Here is a 20,813-nt window from a genome sequence, read left to right as displayed (position 1 = left end):
TGAAACCCCCAAATCTGGGGACCCCCAGTTTGGGGACCACCCGGGTTTGGGGTTTTGGGGCTCCGGGATTCCCGAAACCCCCAAATCTGAGCACCCCCAGTTTGGGGACCACCGTCCTTCCCCAAGGAGGATGCGGGAGGGGGGGGGGTCGCGTGTTTTGGGGGCGCTTCGGGGGGTCCCGAGAGCCGCTGGGGGTGTACGGACCCCTCCGGGGGGGTCCCGGGGGCCGCTGGGGGGTGTCCGGGGGGTGTCCGGACCCCTCCGGGGGGGGGGTCCCGGGAGCCGCTGGGGGTGTCCGGACCCCTCCGGGGGGGGTCCCGGGGGCCGCTGGGGGTGTCCGGGGGTGTCCGGACCCCTCCCCACGGACCCGGGAGCCGCTGGGGGTGTCCGGACCCCTCCGGGGGGGGGTCCCGGAGCCGCTGGGGGTGTCTGGGGGGTGTCCGGACCCCTCCTGGGGGGTCCCGGGGGCCGCTGGGGGTGTCCGGACCCCTCCGGGGGGGTCCCGGGAGCCGCTGGGGGTGTCCGGGGGGTGTCCGGACCCCTCCGGGGGGGGGTCCCGGGAGCCCCTGGGGGTGTCCGGACCCCTCCCCACGGACCCGGGAGCCCCTGGGGGTGTCCGGACTCCTCCTGGGGGGGTCCCGGGAGCCGCTGGGGGTGTCCGGACTCCTCCTGGGGGGGTCCCGGGAGCCCCTGGGGTGTCCGGACCCCTCCGGGGGGGTCCCGGGAGCCGCTGGGGGTGTCCGGACCCCTCCCCACGGACCCGGGAGCCGCTGGGGGTGTCCGGGGGGTGTCCGGACCCCTCCGGGGGGGTCCCGGGAGCCGCTGGGGGGGTCCGGACCCCTCCGGGGGGGGTCCCGGGAGCCGCTGGGGGTGTCCGGACCCCTCCGGGGGGGTCCCGGGAGCCGCTGGGGGTGTCCGGACCCCTCCCCACGGACCCGGAGGCTCCGTGTCCCCCCGGTTTTCGGGGGACGGGGGCTCTCCCGGGCTCTCCTTTGTTCCCGGTGGGCGGAGGGGGGGGACCCGCAGCCCTGACATCACCGGCGGCCTATCCGGGATCCCGGCGGCGCTGCCGGTGATTTATTTATTTACCCGAATGGAAGCGGGGAACCGGCGTCACGGCACCGCCCGCCCGCCCGCCCTTTCCCCGTTACAACCGGACATTTCCCCTCCCCGAACCGCTGCGCCGGCTTTCCGCTGCTTCCCCCGGTACCGGAGCTCCTGGGCTTGGGCCGGGATCCCCCGGTAACCCCGGGACCGGAGCTCCCTCCGGTGCCAGAGCCCGTTCTCCCCGGTGCCCCGCGGAGCCCCCCGGTGCCGGTTCCGCTGTCCCCGGTTCTCCCGGTGCCGGTTCCGCTGTCCCCGGTTCTTCCCGGTGCCGGTTCCGCTGTCCCCGGTTCTTCACGGTTCACAGCGGAGCCCCCCGGTGCCGGTTCCGCTGTCCCCGGTTCTCCCCGGTGCCGGTTCTGCTCCCCCCGGTTCCCCACGGAGCTCCCCGGTTCCGGTTCTGCTCCTCCCGGTTCTCCCGGTGCACAGCGGAGCCCCCCGGTTCCGCTCCCCCCGGTTCTCCCCAGTGCCGGTTCTGCTCTCCCCGGTTCCCTCCGGTTCTCCCTGGTCCCTCCGGTGCCGGTGCTGTTCCCCCCGGTTCTCCCCGGTGTTGGTTCCGCTCCCCCCGGTTCCCCCCGGATCCCCCTGTTCCGGTGCCGTTCCCCCGGGTTCTCCCTGGTGCCGGTTCCGCTCCCCCCGGTTCCCCCCGGTGCCGGTGCCGTCCCCCCCGGTCCCCCCGGTTCCCCGCCGCTCTCCGGGGCGGGGTTTGACCCGGTAGGCGGATTTTGGGGGGGGTTGAGGCCATAACGGAGGCGGGACCGGTCCCAGCCCGGTCCCCCCGGTTCTCCCCAGTGCCGGTGCCGTTCCCCCCGGTTCCCCCCGGTTCTCCCCGGTGCCGGCGCCGTTCCCCCCGGTTCCCCCGGTGCCGTTCCCCCCGGTGCCGGTGCCGATCCCCCCGGTTCCCCCAGTGCTGTTCACCCCGGTTCTCCCCGGTGCCGCTGCCGTTCCCCCCGGTCCCCCCGGTTCTCCCCGGTGCCGGTGCCGTTCCCCCGTTCGCCCCGGTTCCCCCGTTCGCCCCGGTCCCCCTGGTTCTCCCCGGTGCCGGTGCCGTTCCCCCCGGTTCCCGCCGGTGCCGTTCCCCCCGGTCCCCCCGGTTCCCCGCCGCTCTCCAGGGCGGGGTTTGACCCGGTGGGCGGATTTTGGGGGGGGGGGGGGCCATAACGGAGGCGGGGCCGGTCCCAGCCCGGTCCCCCCGGTTCTCCCCGGTGCCGTTCCCCCCGGTGCCGGTGCCCTTCCCCCCGGTTCCCCCCGGTTCCCCCCGGTTCCGGTGCCGTTCCCCCCGGTTCTCCCTGGTGCCGGTTCCCGCTCCCCCCGGTTGTCCCCGGTTCTCCCCGGTGCCGTTCCCCCCGGTTCCCCCCAGTTCCCCCCGGTTCCGGTGCCGTTCCCCCCGGTTCCCCCCGGTGCCGGTGCCGTTTCTCCCGATCCTCCCCGGTGCCGCTGCCGTTCCCCTCGGTTCTCCCCGGTTCCCCCCCGGTTCCCCCGTTCCCCCTGGTTCTCCCCGGTTCCCCCCAGTGCCGGTGCCGTTCCCCCCGATCCTCCCCGGTGCCGGTGCCGTTCCCCTCGGTCCCCCCGGTTCCCCCCGGTTCCCCCGTTCCCCCTGGTTCTCCCCAGTTCCTCCCGGTGCCGGTGCCGTTCCCCCGGTGCTGTTCCTCCCGGTGCCGGTGCCGTTCCCCTCGGTCCCCCCGGTTCCCCCGTTCCCCCTGGTTCTCCCCGGTTCTCCCCGGTGCCGCTGCCGTTCCCCCTGGTTCTCCCCGGTTCCCCGAGGTGCCGGTGCCGTTCCCGTCGGTCCCCCCGGTTCCCCCGGTTCCCCGCCGCTCTCCGGGGCGGGGTTTGACCCGGTGGGCGGATTTTGGGGGGGGTTGGGGCCATAACGGAGGCGGAGCCGCTCCCAGCCCAGCCCAGCCCAGCCCAGCCCGGCCCGGCCCGGTACGGACGGGAACGGCGGCGGCTCCGGGGCTCGGCGGCGGCTCCGGTGCTCACCGGGATGGGGGGACACGGGGACAACTACTACGGCAAACACGGTAACGGGGGCGGGGGGTCCCTGGGGGTCCCGACACTTTGGGGGTTCGGGGGCACCGCCCGCCGCGGTTTGGGGAGACTTTTGGGGGGTCCCCGCGATTTTGGGGAGACTTTTGGGGGTCCCCGCGGTTTGCCGGGGGTCGGGGAGCGGAGGATCGGGGCGGGAGGAGCGGAAGGGCGGCGGGAAAAGGCGGAAAAACAAACCCGAAACGGGCGGAAAACGGGGCCGGGAGCGGCGGCGGAAAGCGAAAGCAAAAGCGGCCGCGCCCCGAATTGGGGGGGGGTCGCGGGTTTTGGGGTCTCGGTTTTGGGGGGTGCTCGGTTTTGGGAGGGGTCGTGGTTTTGGGGGGCTGGGGAAGGGGTGCCCGGTTTGGGGGGTGCCCGGTTTCCGGAGGGGTCGCGGGTTTTGGGGTCTCGGTTTTGGGGGGTGCCCGGTTTCGGGAGGGGTCGCCGGTTTTGGGGTCTCGGTTTTGGGGGGTGCCCGGTTTCGGGAGGGGTCGCCGGTTTTGGGGTCTCGGTTTTGGGAGGGGTCGCGGTTTTGGGGGGCTGGGGAAGGGGTGCCCGGTTTGGGGGGTGCCCAGTTTCGGGAGGGGGTCGCGGTTTTGGGGTCTCGGTTTTGGGGGGTGCTCGGTTTTGGGAGGGGTCGCGGTTTTGGGGGGGCTGGGGAAGGGGTGCCCGGTTTGGGGGGGTGCTCGGTTTTGGGAGGGGTCGCGGTTTTGGGGGATCCCGCGGTTTTGGGGGGCTGGGGAAAGGGTGCCCGGTTTCGGGAGGGGTCGCGGGTTTTGGGGTCTCGATTTTGGGGGGTGCTCGGTTTTGGGAGGGGTCGCAGTTTTGGGGGGGCTGGGTTTTGGGGGGCTGGGGAAAGGGTGCTCGGTTTTGGGGGGGTTTTGAAGGGGTGCTCGGTTTTGGGAGGGGTCGCGGTTTTGGGGCTGGGTTTTGGGGGATCCCGTGGTTTTGGGGGGCTGGGGAAAGGGTGCCCGGTTTTGGGGGCTTTGAAGGGGTGCTCGGTTTGGGGGGGGGGTCTGGGTTTCGGGGTGTGCTGGGTTTTGGGGGGCTTTGAAGGGGTGCCCGGTTTTGGGGGGGTTTTGAAGGGGTGCTCGGGTTTTGGGGGGCTGGGGAAGGGGTGCTTCGGTTTTGGGAGGGGTCGCGGTTTTGGGGGGGCTGGGTTTTGGGGGATCCCGCGGTTTTGGGGGGCTGGGGAAGGGGTGCCCGGTTTTGGGGGGCTTTGAAGGGGTACTCGGTTTGGGGGGGGGTCTTGGTTTTGGGGGGTGCTCGGGTTTTGGGGGGTTTTGAAGGGGTGCTCGGTTTTTGGGGGGGTCTGGGTTTTGGGGTGTGCTCGGTTTTGGGAGGGGTCGCGGTTTTGGGGTCTCGGTTTTGGGGGGTGCTCGGTTTTGGGAGGGGTCGCGGTTTTGGGGGCTGGGTTTTGGGGGATCCCGTGGTTTTGGGGGGCTTTGAAGGGGTGCTCGGGTTTTGGGGGGCTTTGAAGGGGTGCTCGGGTTTTGGGGGGGCTTTGAAGGGGTGCTCGGTTTGGGGGGGTCTGGGTTTTGGGGGGTGCTCGGTTTTGGGAGGGGTCGCGGTTTTGGGGGCTCGGTTTTGGGGGGTGCTCGGTTTCGGGGGGGCTTTAAAGGGGTGCTCTTTTTTGTGGAGGTCGCGGTTTTGGGGGGGCTTTGAAGGGGTTCCCGGTTTTGGGGAGGGGTCCTGGTTTCGGGGGGCTTTAAAGGGGTGCCCAGTTTTGGGGAGGGGTCCCGGTTTTGGGGGGGCTTTAAAGGGGTGCCCGGTTTTGTGGAGGTTGCGGTTTTGGGGGGGCTTTGAAGGGATCCCCGGTTTTGTGGAGGTCGCGGTTTTGGGGGGGCTTTAAAGGGGTGCCCGGTTTTGTGGAGGTGCCGGTTTTGGGGGGGCTGGGTTTTGGGGGGTTCTCGGTTTTGGGGGGCTTTAAAGGGGTGCACGGTTTTGGGGAGGGGGTGCCCTGTTTTGGGGGTGCCCAGTTTTGGGGAGGGGGTGCCCGGTTTTGGGGGTGCCCAGTTTTGGGGAGGGGGTGCCCGGTTTTGGGGGGGGGTCCCAGTTTTGGGGAGGGGGTGCCCGGTTTTGGGGGTGCCCGGTTTTGGGGGTGCCCTGTTTTGTGGAGGTCGCGGTTTTGGGGCCGCCCTCCCCGGCAGCCGCAGAACCGGCCCGGTCGGAGCCGGCACCGGGACAAACCGGCTCCGGCGCTTCTGGGGCGTCACCGCGACGCCAACACCGCCAGCCCGGGGGGGTCCCCCAATTCTGACCCCCCCACCCACCCCGGGGGGCTTCAGAGAGGGGAAACCCCCCCAAAAAAAACCACTGGGAAGGGATTGAGCTCCACAAAACCCCCCAAAACACCCCAAACAAACCCATCCCTCCCTCCAGGCCACTGTGAACCCCCAAAATCCACCCTAAATTCACAAAACACCCCAAAACAAACCCATCCCTGTCTCCAGGCTGCTGTGAACCACCAAAATCCACCCTAAATTCCCAAAACACCCCAAAACAAACCCATCCCTGTCTCCAGGCTGCTGTGACCCCCCCAAAATCCACCCTAAATTCACAAAACCCCCCAAAACAAACCCATCCCTGTCTCCAGGCTGCTGTGAACCCCCCAAAATCCACCCTAAATTCCCAAAACACCCCAAAACACCCCAAAACAAACCCATCCCTCCCTCCAGGCTGCTGTGAACCCCCCAAAATCCACCCTAAATTCCCAACCCCCCCAAAACACCCCAAAACAAACCCATCCCTGTCTCCAGGCTGCTGTGACCCCCCAAAATCCACCCTAAATTCACAACCCCCCCAAAACAAACCCATCCCTGTCTTGAGGCTGCTGTGACCCCCCCAAAATCCACCCTAAATTCCCAAAACACCCCAAAACAGCCCAAAACAAACCCATCCCTGCCTTGAGGCCCCTGTGACCCCCCCAAAATCCACCCTAAATTCACAAAACACCCCAAAACACCCCAAAACAAACCCATCCCTGTCTCCAGGCCTCTGTGACCCCCCCAAAATCCACCCTAAATTCACAAAACACCCCAAAACACCCCAAAACAAACCCATCCCTCCCTCCAGGCTGCTGTGACCCCCCAAAATCCACCCTAAATTCACAAAACACCCCAAAACACCCCAAAACAAACCCATCCCTGTCTTGAGGCTGCTGTGACCCCCCCAAAATCCACCCTAAATTCCCAAAACACCCCAAAACAAACCCATCCCTGCCTTGAGGCCGCTGTGACCCCCCCAAAATCCACCCTAAATTCACAAAACACCCCAAAACACCCCAAAACAAACCCATCCCTCCCTCCAGGCTGCCGTGACCCCCCCAAAATCCACCCTAAATTCCCAAAACACCCCAAAACAAACCCATCCCTGCCTCCAGGCTGCTGTGAATCCCCAAAATCCACCCTAAATTCACAAAACACCCCAAAACACCCCAAAACAAACCCATCCCTCCCTCCAGGCTGCTGTGAACCCCCAAAATCCACCCTAAATTCCCAACCCCCCCGTCCCGAGCCGCTCCCACGCTGGCTCCGATCCCACCCTAAAAATAAATTGGAGCAGCGGCGCCGGCGCCGGGGAGGCCCCGAGGGGGCTGGGGGGGCTCTGGGGGTCCCTGGGACCCCCCAGTGACCCCCCCAGCCCCGCAGTTTTTTGGTGTTTCCGTGGGATTTGGTGTTTCTGTGGGATTTTTTGGGAATGTTTTTTCCCAGGGAGTTGTTTCAAAGTTTGGGATGTGGAGCAGGGAATGGGAGGGGTTTTTACTCCTGATCCCGCTTATCCCGAGGGTTTCTTTTGGAAGGGTTTGGTTTCCTCTGCTCTGCTCGTTGTGTGTTGGGGGGTCAGGAGGATGAGGAGCGCCTTTCCCATTCTTGTTCCCATTCCCATTCCTGTCCCTGTTCCCATTCCCTTTCCCATTTCCATTCCCGTTCCCATTCCCGTTCCTGTTCCCATTCCCGTTCCCATTCCCATTTCTGTTCCCATTCCCATTCCTGTTCCTGTCCCTATTCCCATTCCTGTTCCGTCCCTTGTTCCCATTCCCGTTCCCATTCCCATTCCTGTCCCCATTCCCATTCCTGTTCCTTTTCTGATCCCATTCCCGTTCCCATTCCTGTTCCCATTCCCATTCCTGTTCCTGTCCCTGTTCCTGTCCCTGTTCCCATTCCTGTTCCATCCCTGTTCCCATTCCCGTTCCCATTCCCGATCCCATTCCCGATCCCATTCCCGTTTCCATTCCCGATCCCATTCCCGATCCCATTCCCGTTCCCATTCCCGTTCCCATTCCCATTCCCATTCCCGTTTCCATTCCCGTTCCCATTCCCGTGCCCATTCCCGTTCCCATTTCTGTTCCCATTCCTGTTCCCATTCCCATTTCCATTCCTGTTCCTTTTTTGATCCCATTCCCGTTCCCATTCCCGTCCTGTTCCATCCCTGTTCCCATTCCTGTTTCCTTTCTGATCCCATTCCCGTTCCCATTCCCATTCCCATTCCTGTCCCTGTCCCCATTCCCATTCCCACTCCTGTCCCCGTTCCTGTTCCCATTCCCATTTCCCATTCCCATCCCCATTCCCTTTCCATTTCCCATTTCCATTCCCATTTCACATTCCTGTCCCCATTTCCATTTCTATTCCCATTTCCCATTCCCATCCCCATTCCCGTTCCCATTCCCATCCCCATTCCTGTTCCCATTCCTGTCCCCATTTCTATTCCCATTTCTATTCCATTTCCCATTTCCCGTTCCCATTCCCATTCCCATCCCCATTCCCGTTCCCATTCCTGTCCCTATTCCCATTTCCATTCCCATTCCCGTTCCTCTCCACAGGAACACCACAGAAGTATGACCCGACTTTCAAAGGCCCCATCTATGACAGGTAAGCCCGGGATCCCCAAATCCAAGGTCCCCCAAATCCTCAGTCCCCAAATCCTTGGTCCCCAAATCCAGGGTCCCCCAAATCCATGGTCCCCAAATCCGTGGTCCCCAAATCCGCGGTTCCCAAATCCGGGGTCCCCAAATCCACAGTCCCAAATCCACGGTCCCGAAATCCATGGTTCCCTAAATCCGGAGTCCCCAAATCTGCATTCCCAAATCCGTGGTCCCCAAATCTGGGGTCTCCAAATCTGGGGTCCCCAAATCTGGGGTCCCCAAATCCGGGGTCCCCAAATCCGGGGTCCCCAAATCCGGGGTCCCCAAATCTGGGGTCCCCAAATCTGCGTTCCCAAATCCATGGTCCCAAAATCCATGATTCCCTAAATCCGGAGTCCCCAGATCTGCATTCCCAAATCCGTGGTCCCCAAATCTGGGGTCCCCAAATCTGGGGTCACCAAATCTGGGGTCACCAAATCTGGGGTTCCCAAATCTGCGTTCCCAAATCTGCAGTCCCCAAATCCACAGTCCCAAATCCGAGGTCCCCAAATCCACAGTTACCCAAATCTGGGGTCCCCAAATCCACAATTTCCCAAATCCATGGTCCCCAAATCCACAGTCCCAAATCCACGGTCCCAAAATCCATGGTTCCCCAGATCTGTGGTCCCCAAATCTGGGCTCCCCAAATCTGTGGTTACTAAATCTGCAGTCCCCAAATCTGTGGTTCCCAAAATCCGTGGTCCCCAAATCCATGGTTCCAAATCCATGGTTCCCCAAATCTGTGGTCCCAAAATCTGTGGTCCCCAAATCTGGGGTCCCCAAATCCGCGTTCCCCCAAATCCCTGGTCCCCAAATCCGCATTCCCCAAATCCATGGTTCCCCAAATCCATGGTTCCCTAAATCCTCGGTCCCCAAATCCACAGTCCCCAAATTTGGGGTCCCCAAATCCACAGTCCCCAAATCCTCGGTCCCCAAATCTGCGTTCCCAAAATCCGTGGTCCCCAAATCCGGAGTCCCCAAATCCAGGGTCCCCACCCCAAATCCACGTTCCCCCAAATCCACAGCCCCAAATCCGGGGTCCCCAAATCCGTGACCCCACCCTTCTCCTGTCCCCGCTGCCAGGGGCTGCACGGACATCGTCTGCTGTGTCCTGCTGGTGGTGGCCATCGTGGGCTACGTGCTGGTCGGGACCCAAATTTGGGGTCCCCAAATCCTGGGTCCCCACCCCAAATCCACGTTCCCCCAAATCCACAGCCCCAAATCCATGGTTCCCCAAATCCGGGGTCCCCAAATCCATGATCCCCCAAATCCGTGGTCCCCAAATCCTCGGTCCCCAAATTCCCTCGGTCCCCCAAATCCGGGGTCCCCAAATCCTCGGTCCCCAAATCCGGGGTCCCCAAATTCTCTGTCCCAAAATCTGTGATCCTGAAATCCATGGTTCCCTAAATCTGGAGTCCCCAAATCCGTGGTCCCCAAATCCACATTCCCCCAAGTCCGTGGTCCCCAAATCTGGGGTTCTGAAATCTGGGGTTCCCAAATCCGGGGTTCCCAAATCCACAGTCCCCAAATTTGGGGTCCCCAAATCCACAGTCCCCAAATCCTCGGTCCCCAAATCTGTGTTCCCAAATCCTCAGTCCCCAAATCCTGGGTCCCCACCCCAAATCCACGTTCCCCCAAATCCACAGCCCCAAATCCGGGGTCCCCAAATCCGTGACATCACCCTGTCCCCGCTGCCAGGGGCTGCACGGACATCGTCTGCTGCGTCCTGCTGGTGGTGGCCATCGTGGGCTACGTGCTGGTCGGGACCCAAATTTGGGGTCCCCAAATCCACAGTCCCCACCCCAAATCCACGTTCCCCCAAATCCACAGCCCCAAATCCTTGGTCCCCAAATCCGGGGTCCCCAAATCCATGATCCCCCAAATCCGTGGTCCCCAAATCCGTGGCCCCAAATCCATGATCCCCCAAATCCGTGGTCCCCAAATCCGTGGCCCCGAATCCTTGGTCCCCAAATCCGGGGTCCCCAAATTCTCTGTCCCAAAATCTGTGGTCCCGAAATCCATGGTTCCCTAAATCTGGAGTCCCCAAATCCGTGGTCCCCAGATCTGGGGTCCCCAAATCTGCATTCCCAAATCCGGGGTCTCCAAATCCGGGGTCCCCAAATCCGGGGTCCCCAAATGCGGGGTCCCCAAGTCCGTGGTCCCCAAGTCCGTGGTCCCCAAATCCGTGGTCCCCAAATCCACATGCCCCCAAATCCGGGGTCCCCAAATCTGCGTTCCCCAAATCCGGGGTCCCCAAATCTGCGTTCCCCAAATCCGGGGTCCCCAAATCTGCGTTCCCAAATCCTCAGTCCCCAAATCCGGGGTCCCCAAATCCGTGACCTCACCCTGTCCCCGCTGCCAGGGGCTGCACGGACATCGTCTGCTGTGTCCTGCTGGTGGTGGCCATCGTGGGCTACGTGCTGGTCGGCGTGGTGGGTACGTCCGGTGGGCTGGGGGTGACCTGAGGGTGGCTCTGGGGGCTTCACAGGGGAGGGGTCTGACCATCCTCAACCTCCCCAGCCTGGACCCACGGAGACCCCCGCAAGGTGATCCACCCCACGGACAGCCGCGGGCAGTTCTGCGGGCAGCAGGGGACCCCCAACGAGTGAGTTCCGCACGCGCCGCCGGAAACACCCGGAATTCCTCGGGAGAACATTCCCAAAAAACCCCCAAACATTCCCATTAAAAAAACCCCAAACATTCCCAAAAAACCCCAAACATTCCCAAAAAACCCCAAACTTTCCCTTTTTCCGGCAGGAAAAAACCTTTCCTTTTCTACTTCGACATCGTCAAGTGCGCCAGCCCCTTGGTGCTGCTGGAATTCCAATGCCCGACCACGCAGGTACCACCCCGACCCCTTCGGAATTCCCGGAATTCCCGGAATTCCTGGAATTCCCGAGGGAATGCCGTGAATTCCCGGGAATTCCCCGCGCAGATTTGCGTCAGTAAATGCCCGGATCGCTACATGACCTACCTGACGGCTCACGGCAACGCCGCGGCGCTGGAATATTACCGGAATTTCTGCAGCCCGGAGTTCAGGAACTCGCGGAAGGTTTGGGGGGGTTTTGTGGGGTTTTTTTGGGGTTTTTTTGGGGTTTTTTTGGGGGTTTTTTGGGGTTTTTGTGGGTTTTTTTGGGGGTTTTTTGGGGGTTTTTTTGGGGTTTTTTTGGGGTTTTTTTTGTTTTTTTTTGGGTTTTTTTCGGGGTTTTTTTGGGGTTTTTTTGGGGTTTTTTGGGGGTTTTTTGGGGGTTTTTGGTTTTTTTTTTGGGTTTTTTTGGGGGGTTTTTTTGGGTTTTTTTTGGGGTTTTTTGGGGGTTTTTTGGGGTTTTTTTGGTTTTTTTTGGGGGTTTTTGTGGGGTTTTGGTGGGGTTTTTTGGGATTTTTTTGAGTTTTTTTGGGGTTTTTTTGGGGTTTTTTTGGGTTTTTTTTAGGGTTTTTTTGGGGTTTCTGTGGAGTTTTTTTGGGGTTTTTTTTGGGTTTTTTTTAGGGTTTTTTTGGGTTTTTTTTGGGTTTTTTTGGGGTTTTTTTTGGGGTTTTTTTGGGGTTTTTTTGGGGGTTTTTGTGGGTTTTTTTTGGGATTTTTTTGGGTTTTTTTTAGGGTTTTTTTGGGGTTTTTGTGGGGTTTTTTTTGGGTTTTTTTTGGGGTTTTTTTGGGGGTTTTTTTTGGGTTTTTTTGGGATTTTTTGGGGTTTTTTTGGGGGTTTTTGGTTTTTTTTTGAGTTTTTTTGGGGGCTTTTTTTTGGGTTTTTTTGGGTTTTTTTTAGGGTTTTTTTGGGGTTTTTTTGCGGGTTTTTTTGGGGTTTTTGTCGGGGTTTTTGTGGAGTTTTTTTGGGGTTTTTTAAGGGTTTTTTTGGGGGTTTTTTTTGGGTTTTTTTGGGGGTTTTTTTTGGGTTTTTTCGGGGTTTTTTTGGGGTTTTTTGGGTTTTTTGGGGGTTTTTTTTGGGGGTTTTTTTGGGGTTTTTTTGTGGGTTTTTTCGGGGTTTTTGTGGGTTTTTTTGGGGTTTTTTTTGGGTTTTTTTGGGGTTTTTTTTGGGTTTTTTGGGGCTTTTTTTTGGGTTTTTTGGGGGTTTTTTTGAGGGTTTTTGAGGGTTTTTGTGGGGTTTTTTTGAGTTTTTTGTGGGTTTTTGTGGGGTTTTTGTGGGGTTTTTTTGGGGTTTTTTTAGGGTTTTTCGGGGGTTTTTGGGGTTTTTTTGAGTTTTTTGGGGTTTTTTTTTGGGTTTTTTTGGGTTTTTTTCGGGGTTTTTTTGGTTTTTTTGGGGTTTTTTTAGGGTTTTTTTGGGGTTTTTGTGGGTTTTTTGGGGGTTTTTTTGGGGTTTTTGTGGGGTTATTTTAGGGTTTTGGTGGGGTTTTTTGGGGGTTTTTTTTGGGTTTTTTGGGGGGTTTTTTTGGGTTTTTTTGGGTTTTTTTGGGGTTTTTTTGGGTTTTTTTGGGGGTTTTTTGTGGGTTTTTTTGGGGGTCTTTTTGGGGTTTTTGTGGGGTTTTTTTGGGGGTTTTTTGGGGGGTTTTTTGGGGGTTTTTTCGGGGTTTTTGTGGGGTTTTTCTCGGGATTTTTTTGAGGTTTTTGTGGGGTTTTTTGGGGGGTTTTTTTTGGGGTTTTTGGGGATTTTTTTGGGGTTTTTTGGGGGTTTTTTTTGGGTTTTTTTCGGGGTTTTTTTTTGGGTTTTTTTTGGGTTTTTTGGGGGGATTTTTGGGTTTTTTTTGGGGTTTTTTTGGGATTTTTTTGGGTTTTTTTCGGGGTTTTTTTGGGGTTTTTTGGGGGGTTTTGTGGGGTTTTTTAGGGTTTTTGTGGGGTTTTTGTGGAGTTTTTTGTGGGGTTTTTTGGGGTTTTTTGGGGTTTTGTGGGGGTTTTTTGGGTTTTTTGGGGGTTTTTTGGGGGTTTTTTTGGGGTTTTTGTGGGGTTTTTTTGGGTTTTTTTGAGGTTTTTGTGGGGGTTTTTGTGGAGTTTTTTTGGGGGTTTTTTTGTGTTTTTTTAAGGTTTTTTTGGGGTTTTTGTGGGTTTTTTTGTGGGTTTTTTTGTGGGTTTTTTTGGGGTTTTTTTGGGGGTTTTTTTGGGTTTTTTTGGGTTTTTGTGGGGTTTTTGTGGGGTTTTTGTGGGGTTGTTTTGGGTTTTTTGTGGGGTTTTTTGGGGTTTTTTGGGGTTTTTTTGGGGTTTTTTTGGGGTTTTTGTGGGGTTTTTTTGGGGGTTTTTTTGGGGGTTTTTTCGGGGTTTTTGTGGGGTTTTTTTGGGGTTTTTTGTGGGGTTTTTGTGGGGTTTCTTTGGGGTTTTTTGGGGTGTTTTTGTGGGTTTTTTTGGGTTTTTTTTTTGGGTTTTTGTGGGTTTTTTTGTGGGGTTTTTTGGGGTTTTTTTGGGGTTTTTGTTTGGTTTTTTGGGGGGTTTTTTCGGGGTTTTTTTTGGGGTTTTTTGGGGTTTTTTTGGGGTTTTTTTAGGGGGTTTTTTTGGGTTTTTTTTAGGGTTTTTTTGGGGTTTTTATGGGGTTCTTTGGGGTTTTTGGGGTTTTTTTTTTGGTTTTTTTTTTTGGTTTTTTTTGGGGTTTTTTTGGGGTTTTTTTGGGGTTTTTTTTTGGGTTTTTTTTTTGTTTTTTTTCGGGGTTTTTTTCGGGGTTTTTTTGGGGTTTTTTTGGGGTTTTTGTGGGGTTTTTGTGGGGCTTTTTTGGTTTTTTGGGGGGTTTTTTTGGGTTTTTTTGGGGTTTTTTTGGGGATTTTTTTGAGGTTTTTGTGGGGTTTTTTTGGGGTTTTTTGGGGGGTTTTTGTGGAGTTTTTTGTGGGGTCTTTTTAGGGTTTTTGTGGGGTTTTTGTGGAGTTTTTTTGGGGGTTTTTTTTGGTTTTTTTTTGGGTTTTTTTGGGGTTTTTTGGGGGTTTTTTTGGGGTTTTTTGTGGGTTTTTTTGGGGGTTTTTTTTGGGTTTTTTGGGGGTTTTTTGGGGGTTTCTTTTGGGGTTTTTTTGAGGTTTTTGTAGGGTTTTTTTTGGGATCGTCGTTTCCCCGTGCCAGGAGCGTTGATGTCCGGCTGTTCTCCCCACCCAGGCTCCCGTGGAGGTGCTGAAGGACAAGGAGTGTCCGGCCATGCTCATTCCCAGCACGCCGCGTACGTCTGCAATTAACGAGGAGCTCGTTAACGGCTCGGCTTCCGTCGGGATTTTTTCAGAGGGGGTTTGGGGGTTTTTGGGGGGTTTGGGACCATTGGGATTTTTTTCAGAGGCTTTTTGGGGGCTTTGGGACGGTTGGGATTTTTTTCAGAGGCTTTTTGGGGGGTTTGGGACCGTTGGGATTTTTTTCAGAGGCGGTTTTGGGGGGTTCTGGGGGTCCTGTGGGGGGTTTGGGACCATTGGGATTTTTTTCAGATGTGGTTTGGGGGTTTTTGGGGGCTTTGGGACCGTTGGGATTTTTTTCAGAGGTGGTTTGGGACCATTGGGTTTTTTTCAGATGCAGTTTGGGGGTTTTTGGGGGGTTTGGGACCATTGGGATTCTTTTCAGAGGCAGTTTGGGGGTTTTGGGACCATTGGGATTTTTTTCAGAGGTGATTTGGGGGTTTCTGGGGGTTTTGGGACCATTGGGATTTTTTTCAGAGGCTTTTTGGGGGGTTTGGGACCATTGGGATTTTTTTCAGAGGCTTTTTGGGGGGTTCTGGGGGTCCTGTGGGGGGTTTGGGACCATTGGGATTTTTTTCAGAGGTGGTTTGGGACCATTGGGATTTTTTTCAGAGGCTTTTTGGGGGCTTTGGGACCATTGGGATTTTTTTCAGAGGCTTTTTGGGGGTTTTTGGGGGGTTTGGGACCATTGGGATTTTTTTCAGAGGTGGTTTGGGACCATTGGGATTTTTTTCAGAGGCTTTTTGGGGGGTTTGGGACCATTGGGATTTTTTTCAGAGGGGGTTTGGGGGTTTCTGGGGGGTTTGGGACCATTGGGATTTTTTTCAGAGGCTTTTTGGGGGGTTTGGGACCGTTGGGATTTTTTTCAGAGGTGGTTTTGGGGGGTTCTGGGGGTCCTGTGGGGGGTTTGGGACCATTGGGATTTTTTTCAGAGGTGGTTTGGGACCATTGGGGTTTTTTTCAGAGGCTTTTTGGGGGCTTTGGGACCATTGGGATTTTTTTCAGAGGCTTTTTGGGGGTTTTTGGGGGGTTTGGGACCATTGGGATTTTTTTCAGAAGTGGTTTGGGACCATTGGAATTTTTTTCAGAGGCTTTTTGAGGGTTTTTGGGGGGTTTGGGACCATTGGGATTTTTTTCAGAGGCGGTTTTGGGGGGTTCTGGGGGTCCTGTGGGGGGTTTGGGACCATTGGGATTTTTTTCAGATGTGGTTTGGGGGTTTTGGGGGGTTTGGGACCATTGGGATTTTTTTCAGAGGCTTTTTGGGGGTTTCGGGGGGGTTTGGGACCATTGGGATTTTTTTCAGAGGCTTTTTGGGGGCTTTGGGACCATTGGGATTCTTTTCAGAGGCTTTTTGGGGGTTTTTGGGGGGTTTGGGACCATTGGGATTTTTTTCAGAGGCTTTCTGGGGGCTTTGGGACCATTGGGATTTTTTTCAGAGGGGTTTTGGGGGGTTTGGGACCATTGGGATTTTTTTCAGAGGCTTTTTGGGTGTTTTTGGGGGGTTTGGGACCATTGGGATTTTTTTCAGAGGGGTTTTGGGGGGTTTGGGACCATTGGGATTTTTTTCAGAGGCGGTTTTGGGGGGTTCTGGGGGTCCTGTGGGGGGTTTGGGACCATTGGGATTTTTTTCAGAGGGTTTTTGGGGGTTTGGGACCATTGGGATTTTTTTCAGATGTGGTTTGGGGGTTTTTGGGTGGTTTGGGACCATTGGGATTTTTTTCAGAGGCTTTCTGGGGGTTTTTGGGGGGTTTGGGACCATTGGGATTTTTTTCAGAGGCTTTTTGGGGGCTTTGGGACCATTGGGATTTTTTTCAGAGGCTTTTTGGGTGGTTTGGGACCATTGGGATTTTTTTCAGAGGCGGTTTTGGGGGGTTCTGGGGGTCCTGTGGGGGGTTTGGGACCATTGGGATTCTTTTCAGAGGCAGTTTGGGGGTTTTGGGACCATTGGGATTTTTTTCAGAGGCTTTTTGGGGGTTTGGGGGGGTTTGGGACCATTGGGATTATTTCAGAGGCGGTTTTGGGGGGTTCTGGGGGTCCTGTGGGGGTTTTGGGACCATTGGGATTTTTTTCAGAGGGGGTTTGGGGGTTTTTGGGGGTTTTGGGACCATTGGGATTTTTTTCAGAGGGGGTTTGGGGGTTCTGGGGGTTTTGGGACCATTGGGATTTTTTTCAGATGCGGTTTGGGGGTTTTTGGGGGTTTTGGGACCATTGGGATTTTTTTCAGAGGTGATTTGGGGGTTTTTGGGGGTTTTGGGACCATTGGGATTTTTTTCAGAGGTGATTTGGGGGTTTTGGGGGGCTTTGGGACCATTGGGATTTTTTTCAGAGGCTTTTTGGGGGCTTTGGGACCATTGGGATTTTTTTCAGAGGCTTTTTGGGGGGTTTGGGACCATTGGGATTTTTTTCAGAGGCTTTTTGGGGGCTTTGGGACCATTGGGATTTTTTTCAGAGGCGGTTTTGGGGGGTTCTGGGGGTCCTGTGGGGGATTTGGGACCATTGGGATTTTTTCAGAGGCTTTTTGGGGGGTTTGGGACCATTGGGATTTTTTTCAGAGGCTTTTTGGGGGGTTTGGGACCGTTGGGATTTTTTTCAGAGGCTTTTTGGGGGGTTCTGGGGGTCCTGTGGGGGGTTTGGGACCGTTGGGATTTTTTTCAGAGGTGGTTTGGGACCATTGGGTTTTTTTCAGAGGCTTTTTGGGGGTTTTTGGGGGGTTTGGGACCATTGGAATTTTCTTCAGAGGCTTTTTGGGGGTTTTTGGGGGGTTTGGGACCATTGGGATTTTTTTCAGAGGTGGCTTGGGGGGTTCTGGGGGTCCTGTGGGGGATTTGGGACCATTGGGATTCTTCTCAGAGGCGGTTTGGGGGTTTTTGGGGGGTTTGGGACCATTGGAATTTTTTTCAGAGGCTTTTTGGGGGGTTCTGGGGGTCCTGTGGGGGGTTTGGGACCACTGGGATTTTTTTCAGAGGTGGTTTGGGACCATTGGGATTTTTTCAGAGGCGGTTTTGGGGGGTTCTGGGGGTTTTTGGGGGGTTTGGGACCCCTCATTTTCCCAGCTGAGCTCCTGTTTTTCCCTTCCTTGATCTCACCAGTGGCACGGAGATGTTTCCCGGCCATCCAGGCCAAGAAAGGCGTCATCATGGTGGGCAACGAGACCACCTACGACGATGGCCAGGGGCGCCGCAGGAACGTCACCGAGCTGCTGGAAGGCGCCAAGTGAGTCCTGGCTTAACTCCCCCTCGTTAAGAGCCGCTTAATTAGCGCTGCTTCGCCCGTTTGAGGCATCAGAAACCCAATCAAAATCCCAACATTCCCACCAAAACGTTGGGAATGGGAGCGGAGGGCGGGAAAGGAGACGCGGCGCGGGCGGTGATGGGAATTTGCCGCGCAGAAATGTGGAATTTTCTCGGTTTTGGGGTTTCTTCTTCATCGGCGTTCCTCGGTTTCCTTGCAGAAAAGCCAACGTGGTGCTGGAGACCCGTCAGCTGGCCATGAAGATCTTCGAGGATTACACCGTGTCCTGGTATTGGATCATCATGTGAGCACGGGGCGAAAATCCCAGGATTTTGGGGTTCTTTTCCATGATTTCCACGTGGGATCGGGGCAAAAATCCCGGGATTTCGCGGTTCTTTTCCATGATTTCCACGTGGGATTGGGGCAAAAATCCCGGGATTTTGGGGTTCTTTTCCATCATTTCCACGTGGGATTGGGGCAAAAATCCCGGGATTTGGGGGTTCTTTTCCATGATTTCCACGTGGGATCGGGGCAAAAATCCCGGGATTTCGCGGTTCTTTTCCATGATTTCCACGTGGGATCGGGGCAAAAATCCCGGGATTTTGGGGTTCTTTTCCATGATTTCCACGTGGGATCGGGGCAAAAATCCCGGGATTTCGCGGTTCTTTTCCATGATTTCCACGTGGGATCGGGGCAAAAATCCCGGGATTTTGGGGTTCTTTTCCATGATTTCCACGTGGGATCGGGGCAAAAATCCCAGGATTTCGCGGTTCTTTTCCATGATTTCCACGTGGGATCGGGGCAAAAATCCCAGGATTTCGCGGTTCTTTTCCATGATTTCCATGTGGGATTGGGGCAAAAATCCCAGGATTTTGGGGTTCTTTTCCATCATTTCCACGTCGGATCAGGGCAAAAATCCCGGGATTTGGGGGTTCTTTTCCATGATTTCCACGTGGGATCGGGGCAAAAATCCCGGGATTTCGCGGTTCTTTTCCATGATTTCCACGTGGGATCGGGGCAAAAATCCCGGGATTTTGGGGTTCTTTTCCATGATTTCCACGTGGGATCGGGGCAAAAATCCCAGGATTTCGCGGTTCTTTTCCATGATTTCCACGTGGGATCGGGGCAAAAATCCCAGGATTTCGCGGTTCTTTTCCATGATTTCCATGTGGGATTGGGGCAAAAATCCCAGGATTTTGGGGTTCTTTTCCATCATTTCCACGTCGGATCAGGGCAAAAATCCCGGATTTGGGGGTTCTTTTCCATCATTTCCACGTCGGATCAGGGCAAAAATCCCGGGATTTGGGGGTTCTTTTCCATGATTTCCACGTGGGATCGGGGCAAAAATCCCGGGATTTCGCGGTTCTTTTCCATGATTTCCACATGGGATCGGGGCAAAAATCCCGGGATTTGGGGGTTCTTTTCCATGATTTCCACGTGGGATTGGGGCAAAAATCCCGGGATTTTGGGGTTCTTTTCCATCATTTCCACGTGGGACTGGGGCAAAAATCCCGGGATTTTGGGGTTCTTTTCCATGATTTCCACGTGGGATCGGGGCAAAAATCCCGGGATTTCGCGGTTCTTTTCCATGATTTCCATGTGGGATTGGGGCGAAAATCCCAGGATTTTGGGGTTCTTTTCCATGATTTCCACGTGGGATTGGGGCAAAAATCCCGGGATTTCGCGGTTCTTTTCCATGATTTCCATGTGGGATCGGGGCAAAAATCCCGGGATTTCGCGGTTCTTTTCCATGATTTCCACGTGGGATCGGGGCAAAAATCCCAGGATTTCGCGGTTCTTTTCCATGATTTCCACGTGGGATCGGGGCAAAAATCCCGGGATTTGGGGGTTCTGTTCCATGATTTCCACGTGGGATCGGGGCAAAAATCCCGGGATTTCGCGGTTCTTTTCCGTGATTTCCACGTGGGATCGGGGCAAAAATCCCAGGATTTCGCGGTTCTTTTCCATGATTTCCACGTGGGATCGGGGCAAAAATCCCGGGATTTCGCGGTTCTTTTCCATGATTTCCACGTGGGATCGGGGCAAAAATCCCGGGATTTTGGGGTTCTTTTCCATGATTTCCACGTGGGATCGGGGAAAAAATCCCAGGATTTTGGGGTTCTTTTCCATGATTTCCACGTGGGATTGGGGCAAAAATCCCAGGATTTTGGGGGTTCTGTTCCATGATTTCCACGTGGGATCGGGGCAAAAATCCCGGGATTTGGGGGTTCTTTTCCATGATTTCCACGTGGGATTGGGGAAAAAATCCCAGGATTTTGGGGTTCTTTTCCATCATTTCCATGTGGGATCGGGGCAAAAATCCCGGGATTCTGGGGTTCTTTTCCATGATTTCCACGTGGGATCGGGGAAAAAATCCCAGGATTTTGGGGTTCTTTTCCGTGATTTCCACGTGGGATCGGGGCAAAAATCCCGGGATTTCGCGGTTCTTTTCCATGATTTCCACGTGGGATCGGGGCAAAAATCCCGGGATTTTGGGGTTCTTTTCCATCATTTCCACGTGGGATCGGGGCAAAAATCCCAGGATTTTGGGGTTCTTTTCCATGATTTCCATGTGGGATCGGGGCAAAAATCCCAGGATTTCGGGGTTCTTTTCCATGATTTCCATGTGGGATCGGGGCAAAAATCCCAGGATTTTGGGGTTCTTTTCCATGATTTCCACGTGGGATCGGGGCAAAAATCCCGGGATTTCGCGGTTCTTTTCCGCGTGGGAGCGTGGTGAGAACGCGGCCGCCTTCCTCCCGCAGAGGTTTGGTCATCGCCATGGTGGCCAGCTTGATCTTCATCGTCCTCCTGCGATTCCTGGCCGGGATCATGGTCTGGGTGATGATCGTCATGGTGATCCTGGTGTTGGGATACGGTGAGGTTGGGAGCCTCTCTCTCTCTCCCTGAATTTTCCCATTTTCTCTTTCCCATTTTTCCCATTTTTCCCATTTTTCCCATTTTTCCCATTTTTCCCATTTTTCCCATTTTCTCTTTCCCATTTTTCCCATTTTCTCTTTCCCATTTTTCCCATTTTCTCTTTCCTATTTTTCCCATTTTTCCCATTTTCTCTTCCCCATTTTCCCCATTTTTCCCATTTTCTCTTTCCCATTTTCCCCATTTCCCCCATTTTTCCCATTTTCTCTTTCCCATTTTCCCCATTTTTCCCATTTTCTCTTTCCCATTTTTCCCATTTTCCCATTTTTCCCATTTTCTCTTTCCCATTTTTCCCATTTTTCCAATCTTTCCCATTTTTCCCATTTTCTCTTTCCCATTTTTCCCATTTTCCCCATTTTTCCCATTTTTCCCATTTTCCCCATTTTTCCCATTTTCTCTTTCCCATTTTTCCCATTTTCTCTTTCCCATTTTTCCCATTTTCTCTTTCCCATTTTCTCTTTCCTATTTTTTCAATTTTTCCCATTTTTCCCATTTTTCCCATTTTTCCCTTTTTCTCTTTCCTATT

At 55.3% G+C, this 20,813-nt stretch overlaps 1 protein-coding gene across 3 annotated transcripts in view; it reads left to right on the top strand.

Moving 5' to 3' along the window:
- The first annotated feature begins 2,981 nt into the window (after positions 1 to 2,981).
- SLC44A2 (solute carrier family 44 member 2) overlaps positions 2,982 to 20,813 on the top strand; it is a 28,562-nt gene continuing 10,730 nt past the window's right edge. For all 3 annotated transcript variants that reach the window (XR_009280303.1, XM_058861785.1, XM_058861784.1), the window contains exons 1-10: positions 2,982 to 3,125; positions 7,952 to 8,000; positions 10,395 to 10,468; positions 10,553 to 10,637; positions 10,790 to 10,874; positions 10,968 to 11,084; positions 14,055 to 14,115; positions 17,209 to 17,332; positions 17,571 to 17,654; positions 20,116 to 20,228. Coding sequence is in view for 2 of the 3 variants with exons in the window: in XM_058861785.1 (XP_058717768.1) it covers positions 3,089 to 3,125; positions 7,952 to 8,000; positions 10,395 to 10,468; positions 10,553 to 10,637; positions 10,790 to 10,874; positions 10,968 to 11,084; positions 14,055 to 14,115; positions 17,209 to 17,332; positions 17,571 to 17,654; positions 20,116 to 20,228 (829 nt within the window). In the remaining variant the exon portion in view is untranslated. The remainder of the gene's footprint in view (positions 3,126 to 7,951; positions 8,001 to 10,394; positions 10,469 to 10,552; positions 10,638 to 10,789; positions 10,875 to 10,967; positions 11,085 to 14,054; positions 14,116 to 17,208; positions 17,333 to 17,570; positions 17,655 to 20,115; positions 20,229 to 20,813) is intronic.

The sequence above is a fragment of the Poecile atricapillus genome, chromosome 39 (assembly GCF_030490865.1).
Source record: "Poecile atricapillus isolate bPoeAtr1 chromosome 39, bPoeAtr1.hap1, whole genome shotgun sequence".
NCBI classification, from domain to species: Eukaryota; Metazoa; Chordata; class Aves; order Passeriformes; family Paridae; genus Poecile; species Poecile atricapillus.
Note: the sequence above shows the minus strand (reverse complement) of the source record. Positions and strands in the feature narration are given on the sequence as shown.